The sequence below is a fragment of the Oryctolagus cuniculus genome, chromosome 4, assembly GCF_051225735.1.
Source record: "Oryctolagus cuniculus isolate XC-2025 breed Fujian yellow rabbit chromosome 4, ASM5122573v1, whole genome shotgun sequence".
Lineage (NCBI taxonomy): Eukaryota > Metazoa > Chordata > Mammalia > Lagomorpha > Leporidae > Oryctolagus > Oryctolagus cuniculus.
In genome coordinates this window covers 78,230,476-78,237,897 of record NC_142870.1, presented here as the reverse complement: position 1 = coordinate 78,237,897, position 7,422 = coordinate 78,230,476, and the positions used below count along the sequence as shown (strand labels likewise).

Genomic DNA, 7,422 nt, shown 5'->3' with positions numbered 1-7,422 from the left:
GACCTTGAAACAGAGGGAAAAGTACTCCATAACAGGAGTAGACTTCTAGAGCATAGTAATCACATGATTATATTATACCAAAATATTAATACTAACACTATAAAGTCATAGTATATAACTCCCCCCTGACTGAAGAGGTAGTTGCTCAGTCTCAGGCAGACAAGATGAAATGAGGCACCACCTTAGAATTCAAAGTAGATAAAAGCCAGAATTCTAGGGACTGGGAGTTCTCTATGAAAACATGACATACAATTAAGAGAGGAACCCAATATGAAGCAGAAGGCATTGGTCCTAACCATTTTCCCAAGACCAGGACTGACCTAGGGGAGCTCGGCCCACAGTGTGCTCAGAAATTATAAGAAGCAGTTGGACAAGTAAGATCTGCTCCGGGCATAAGGAACAGAGCTAGCACTATAGCGAGACTGTGTCACTTAGAGTCCTGGAGCTCCCACTACTACCAGTGGTAATATTTTCTTGCCTTCTGGGAGAAATATAAAAGGCTGACCAAAAACTTGCAGAAGAAAGTGTATAAAAAGTAGATATGAATATAGATTTTACTCTTTAATTAAAAATGTGCAGCACTTTTGTCACTTGAGGGTGTCTTCAAACGATGAACACACTTGGCTGCTTTGCCGAATTTTTCAGGTTCATGGATTTTTACTCTGAAAATTAAAAAACAAAAACAAAAACAAAGGATTGTGTCAGATTTCAGAGGACAGCCACTTTCTTTTCCTAGATTTCAGTAATATAGCAGAAGATAGAAGGCCATTGTAATAGGAAGGAAGAGAAACCAATCATTGAAAGAGATGGAGAAGGTAGGATAAAAGAATTTTGGTCTACGTTGTCACCCACACAGCGATCCTGGTCTTGCCCCAGTCCTGTGCTGATTCCCAGCAGCCTTCCCTCTGCAGATTCTTCCAGATCATTTCAGAGCTGAATCTCACAGAATGGCTATGAATTTACCATCCTGGCTCGCCAAGCAGAAATTCTGAATTAGTCACAGTAGCTGGTGTCTTCAGGTAAGTGCAGGAGACTCTGATGGCCTGTGTACGTTGGGGTTGTCACTCTGTCTCTGTGACCAGGTTTCTGACTAAGGATTGCTTTGATCCCAAGACTATGTGCTCAGAGCCTTGATATTCTTGTAAATCCAGATTCTCAGAGGAGATGGAGGCACAGGCAATCTGGTTGTATCACATTATGAAAGGACTGAGCCTCAGGAACCTTTGTGTATCTTTCATGCATACATTCATTCTTTTAACAAATATTTACAGAATGCCAACCACAGGTCAGGCACTATGCTTTGTGCTGGAAGCACAATGATGAGCCTACTGCCTTCCATGCCGCTTAGTTTAGACTAGTTAATAGAATTTAATAAGGTAACTACACAAATCTCAAGTGTAGTCTACTGTTATGAAGCAAAAGTCCAGGGATGTATTTGACACTGAACCAAGAGGGCAAGATCAAGTTTGGGGAAGCATTTTAAAGAAAGCTCTAGTTGAGGTGAGGTTTGCGGAGTGAGGTGAGGAAGAGGCAGAAGAACATTTCAAGCAGAAGACACCAGGACTGAAGGGAACATATCGCCATTCTACCTCCTTTGGTTTATTCATTCCACACACATAGGCTGCCCACACATGTAGGATGCACACTGTGCCAGGGACTGGGGCAATGACGGTGATGCTCACCACATCAGAACCCTTCAGTATTGGTGTTTACTTGACCATGACTTAGCTTAACCATGGTCTCTGGGTATTGTGCATTGGATATTCTGCCACCCATTTATGGACAGGCCTTTTCCCTCCAGACCCTATCTGGCCTCACTTTCCTTTCCCTCCCTATTAGCTGATATTTGCTGAGGTCTCAGCATTCCTCCAGCTCCAGCCTATTCAACTTCTAGACACTCTGGGGCATCAAACCTCTCAAAATGTCGCAGGGGCTGGACTCACCTTTCCTCCACATGCTCATTCTCTGCCTTATCCATTTTGATGGTTTCTGAAAGAGACCAAAAGCAATCTCAGAGAATGTATTCTCCATTGACACTAAAGGAGGGAAAGTTTGAAGAGAGTCTGAAGTCCTAGAACTCAGGGAGAAACTGTTGTGACCTTATTTATGGAAGAGATGGTTACTGAAGTGGAATTTCATGGTGATGCAGAGGGAGTTCCTTGCATCCAAATGTAAAGACCATCTCTTGCTCACTGTACCTTAAGTTCCAATGTTATAAATAAATTTTTCACTTATGGCTCTATCCTTGCTAAAATAAAAATACTACTGGGAGATATAAAGTATTTAGTTTCAGCAATTATTTAGTGATTGAAAAAGAGTCTTTGGAAGCATAGTTGAGGAGGGGGAGGAAAGGAAATCTTAAAGATTCAAACGCCTAAATGGGTTAGCAAGACAGTGTTACCAAGTACTACCCACTGCTGCAGGTGTGCCCCAAGTGGGAAATCTCTAGCAAGCTAGACCTCCCAAACCCCAAGTTGCTATTAGCATTGGTTTATGACTGATATGAGGGGTATAAGTTTCTTTAGGTTAACTGTTGTGTTTGTGTTATTGTCTCAGAGCATCCATGAGGGTTTTAACCTGGATGTCCATTTAGGGGCAACAGGTACCCTCAACGACACCCCCATGATGGTTTTGTGATTCAATCCTTACTAAATAAACTCTTCTTGAACTCTTCTTATCAATGGTGGTTCTCTTTTATGAATGTGTTATATTTAAAAACAATCAGCTTTATGGAGATATAATTAACAAATAATAAAATTTAATCATTTTCAGTTTAGTTTGGTAACTTTAAAAAATGTATACATTTGTTAAAATAACACCACAGTCAAGACAGAAAATTTATATAAGCCTCCAAATTTCCCTTTGCCCCCTTTCAATCAGCCCCTTTCCCCTACCCCATTTCCTAACCATCTGCTTAATGTTATGACAGTTTTGCTTTCACTCAATTTTCACATAAATGTGATCATATAATGAGTAGTCTGGTGTCTGGCTTCTTTCACTTAGAATAATGTTCCTGAAATTCTTCTGGGTTGCATATGACCCTTTCCTTTCTACAACTTAGCAGTATTTTGTTGTATAAACTATACCTCCATTTGTTCATCTGTTAGCTGGGGAAAATTTAGTATTATTATTAGGAAGAAAGTTGCAATTAACATGTGTATATCTGTCTGTATGTAGACACATGGCTTTATTTCTCCTGGGTAAATGTCTGGGATTGCTGAGTTATGTCTTAATGCCTAAGAGTTTCAGTTGCATTACATCTTCTCCAGCACTTTCGATTTTGGCTATTCTAGTGAGTGTGTAGTGGGATCTCAATATAGTTTTAATTTGTACTTCCCTAATGACTAATGATGTTGTGACTGTGCTTACTGGCCATTTATATACCTTTTTTTTTTTTTTTTGAAAACCATATGTGCAAGTCTTTTACTTCCTGCCTTTTGTTAAATGGATTGAATTCTTATTAATAAGGAGTGTTACATTAATAATTATATATTCTGGATACATGTCCATTATCTCATATAACTTTTGAAAGCATTTTCTTCAAGTCTGTGGCTTGACATCATTTTCTTAATGAAATCTAAATACACTATTATCTTTTTAGAAAATGGTTTATGCTTTCTGTGTCCTCAAAAATTTGCCCAATCTGAAGTCACAAAGATCTTCTACTATCTTTTCTTCAGAGTCTTTTGATTCTAGCTAGTAATAGACCTAGAACCCACTTTAATTATTTTTTGTTTCTGTGTGTAGGTTCATGTTTTTCCTTGAGGATATCTAATGGTAAATATCTGACTTTTATCATTTATTGAAAAAAACTATCCTTTCTGTATAGAATTACCTTGGTGCCTTTTCCACAGTCAGTTAATCATGTGAGTTGCTTTCACTGTTCTATCTGTCCCTTCACCAATATCCCAGTCTTGGTTACTCTAAGTGTAACGTAAATCATGGAGTTGGGTAATGTCAGTCTTTCGTTTTTACTGTTATTTTTCAGAATTTCTCTGCAATTGTAAGTTCTTTGCATTTCCACATAACTTTTAGAATTAATTTTTAAATTCCTATTAATGATCCTGCTAGATTTTGACTGGGATTGCTTTGAATTCACAGGCAAATTTGGGGAGAATTGACATCTTCACAGTATTTTGTCATCTGACCCATGAACATGGCATATATATCTATTTATTTAAGTCTACTTTAATTTCTGTCAGTAGTAATATTAGGTAGTTTTCAGTATTCAGGTCTCATTTTGTTACATTTACTCATAAGGCTCTAGTGTTCTTCGATGCTACTGTAAATAGTGTTTAAACATATTTTCATTGTCTAATTGCTTGTTGTTAGTATGTAGAAATACAGTTGATCTTCATTGTGTGTTTTGACCTGTGTCCTGTGATTTTGTTACATTCACTTATTAGTTCCCAAAGTTTTCTTAACTGTGAAAAAAAAAAGAGTTTTACTTTTTCCTTTCCAATTTGTCTACCTTTTATTTCTTTTTCTCTTCTTGTTGCATTGGCTGGGGCCTGCAGTAAAACACTAAGCAAAAGCAATGAGAATGGACATCTTGCTTTATTCCCAGTCTGGGGGAAAGTGATCTTTCATCATTAAATATGATGCTAATGAAAGAGTTTTGGTAGCTGTCCTTTAACAGGCTAAGGAGAGCTCCCTGTATTCCTACTTTCATGAAATTTTTTTGGACATGATACTATGGTATTCTTTTTAGTTGTTAATATGGTGAATTTTATGCTTGTTTGAATATTGGATTTATCCATGTTCCTGGAGTAAGTCCATTTTCAGTGGTTAATTTTGTTAAGGATTTTGTACCTCTGTTCATCCAAGGACATTTGTCGTTTTCTTGTAATGTCTTTCTCTAATTTTGGTATCAGAGCTCCTTCTACCTTCCAGTAGCCTGGACATTGACTCCAGACAGTGATTTAGAGACAATCATATTGCTCACCTCATTTTCCCTGCTTCTGTCAGGGACCAAGATTTTTCATGCTTGATATTCAGGGTCAGGAAAGGGTTGTTTCATGTATTTTGTCAGTTTCTAGCTGTTCATGGTAAAAGAGAAATTCCTGTAGCAGTTAATCCTCCGTGGGAGGAAGCAGAACTCTATTGCTTCCACACAATTTTATGGTATGCATGGTAATTAGGCTATGGGGCATCACCTTCAGAAAGGGGGTGAGTTAGGTCTCCCAGGACTGGACTGATCACAAGAGTGAGTTGTTATATAGCCTGACACCTCTCCTCAGGCTCTCTCTTTCACATGTGCTCTTCCACATACAGAGGCACTCATGTGTGTTGCCACCATGAGACGCTATCCTTCCAACCCATGATGCCATTCTTCTGACATATGTATCACCCTTCTGACATGCCATGCCATCCTTCTGACACATGATGCCATCTTTGTGACATGCAGTGCCATCCTTCCAACATGTAATGCCATTGATGGCATCCTTCTGACACGTGCTGCTATCTGGCATGCTATGGTGCAGCATGAGGCCCTTACCAGAGTTGGCCACCTGCGCTTAGACTTTTCAGTCTCCAAAACTTGAGCCAAAATAAAAGTCTTTTCCTTCAAAAGTACCCATTCTCAGATATTTTATTAGTGCAACGCAAAACAGATTAGGATCCTAGAGCCATTTCTTATTTGTCTGAGCTCCCTGACACTTTATAAATCTGGTTAGGTTTCATTTTTGTCAAATTTTTTTCTAAAAATGATAGCACTTAGAACTGGATTCAATATTACAGATATCTTTAACCAACATAGAATAATGAAATTATCTTCTATATGCATGACAAAATCACCACTATTAAAAAAAAACTTTCTATTTAAAAATGAAAGCAGATTCTAAATGTTTGGGTTTGGTTCCAAATTTAGCATTTTAAAGGGAAAATGTGGTGAAATCACCAAGTTTCAGTTTTTAAACCCCAGGACATTTTCTGTTTAAATGTTGATTTAATGAGATTTGTATTGGAAAAGAAGTCTTATCTGAAAGAGCTGAGACTCTTCCAGGCTTGCTCTAGGGAGGCAACTTGTAAAAATGCTGGTTGCTATGCTAGCAACCTGTGACACCAGCATCCCATATAAATACTGGTTTGAATCCCAATTGTTCCATGTCAGATCCAGCTCCCTGCTAGTATGCCTGGGAAAGCAGTGCAGCCTGGGAAAGCAGTGGATGGCCCCTGCCACTCATGTGGAGGACTTGGATGGAGTTCCCAGCTCCTGGCTTTTGCCTGGAGCAGCTCTGGTTGTTGGCAACCATTTGTGGAGTGAACCAGTAGTCTCTTTGTCTCTCCTTCTGTCTCTGTAATTCTGCCTTATAAAACATAAATAAATAAATCTTTTTTTAAAAAAAGTTCAGATTTTAGTCACACATGGACCAAATGGGGAAATAAAATTTTAGAAGGAGCTATTTTAGTCTTCCTCCCCACTGGGTAAACTAATGGGGTACCTTCTGATTGGACCAAAGCAAACAATTCATAGTTATGATATCTTATGCCTTATCTGTCCTATTTGATTACAAAAAAAAAAAAAAAAAGAGAGAAGAGAAATTAGAAACCATCTAGAATAACCATGACATTGTTCTTCATTTAAAAATTTAAAAAGCCTAATTAAGGCAAATCTGTTTAGGAGGAGTTGAGACATAAAAAAAGAAAAACTATAATTAACGAGCAAACACTGGGCAGGACTTTTGATGTCACATTAGTTAGTTTGAGGGCTAGCTCCTCTGAGAAAAAGGCTAATGTTGGATTAGGAGGAAGTTCTAGTTTGGGGGAAATTCCAAGTGGTTATCGGCAAGCTTTGTCTCTGTGGCTGGGCTGTGACTGCTTCCATATCTGTCTGTTGGCAGAATTCAGTTCTGGTGGTTGTGGTACTGAGATCCCAGCTCCCAGCTGGGCGGCGGGGTGGTTGTCAGTAGGGTGCCATCCCCAGCTTCTGAGGCTGCCTACTTGTCTAGGCTCATGGCCTCCCTCCTCCTTCTCCAAAGCCAGCCAAGCTACAGGCCTCTCCTACTTCTTCCAGCTCATGGAATGCATGGAGTGTTCAAGAAGTTCGAGGAAAATGCATGTTATAAAAATACTACACAGAGGCCGGCGCCGCGGCTCACTAGGCTAATCCTCCGCCTAGCGGCGCCGGCACACTGGGTTCTAGTCCCGGTCGGGGCACCGGATTCTGTCCTGGTTGCCCCTCTTCCAGTCCAGCTCTCTGCTGTGGCCAGGGAGTGCAGTGGAGGATGGGCCAAATGCTTGGGCCCTGCACCCCATGGGAGACCAGGAAAAGCACCTGGCTCCTGGCTCCTGCCATCGGATCAGCACGGCGCGCCAGCCGCGGCAGCCATTGGAGGGTGAACCAACGGCAAAAGGAAGACCTTTCTCTCTGTCTCTCTCTCTCACTGTCCACTCTGCCTGTCAAAAAAAAAAAAAAAAATA

General features: G+C 39.9%; 1 protein-coding gene across 1 annotated transcript in view; it reads right to left on the bottom strand.

Moving 5' to 3' along the window:
* Positions 1 to 407: 407 nt before the first annotated feature.
* CD86 (CD86 molecule) overlaps positions 408 to 7,422 on the bottom strand; it is a gene marked incomplete at its 5' end in the record, with an annotated part of 30,558 nt that continues 23,543 nt past the window's right edge. The window contains 4 exon segments of the mRNA NM_001082208.1: positions 408 to 627; positions 630 to 635; positions 637 to 662; positions 1,944 to 1,989. Coding sequence (NP_001075677.1) covers positions 566 to 627; positions 630 to 635; positions 637 to 662; positions 1,944 to 1,989 — 140 coding nt within the window.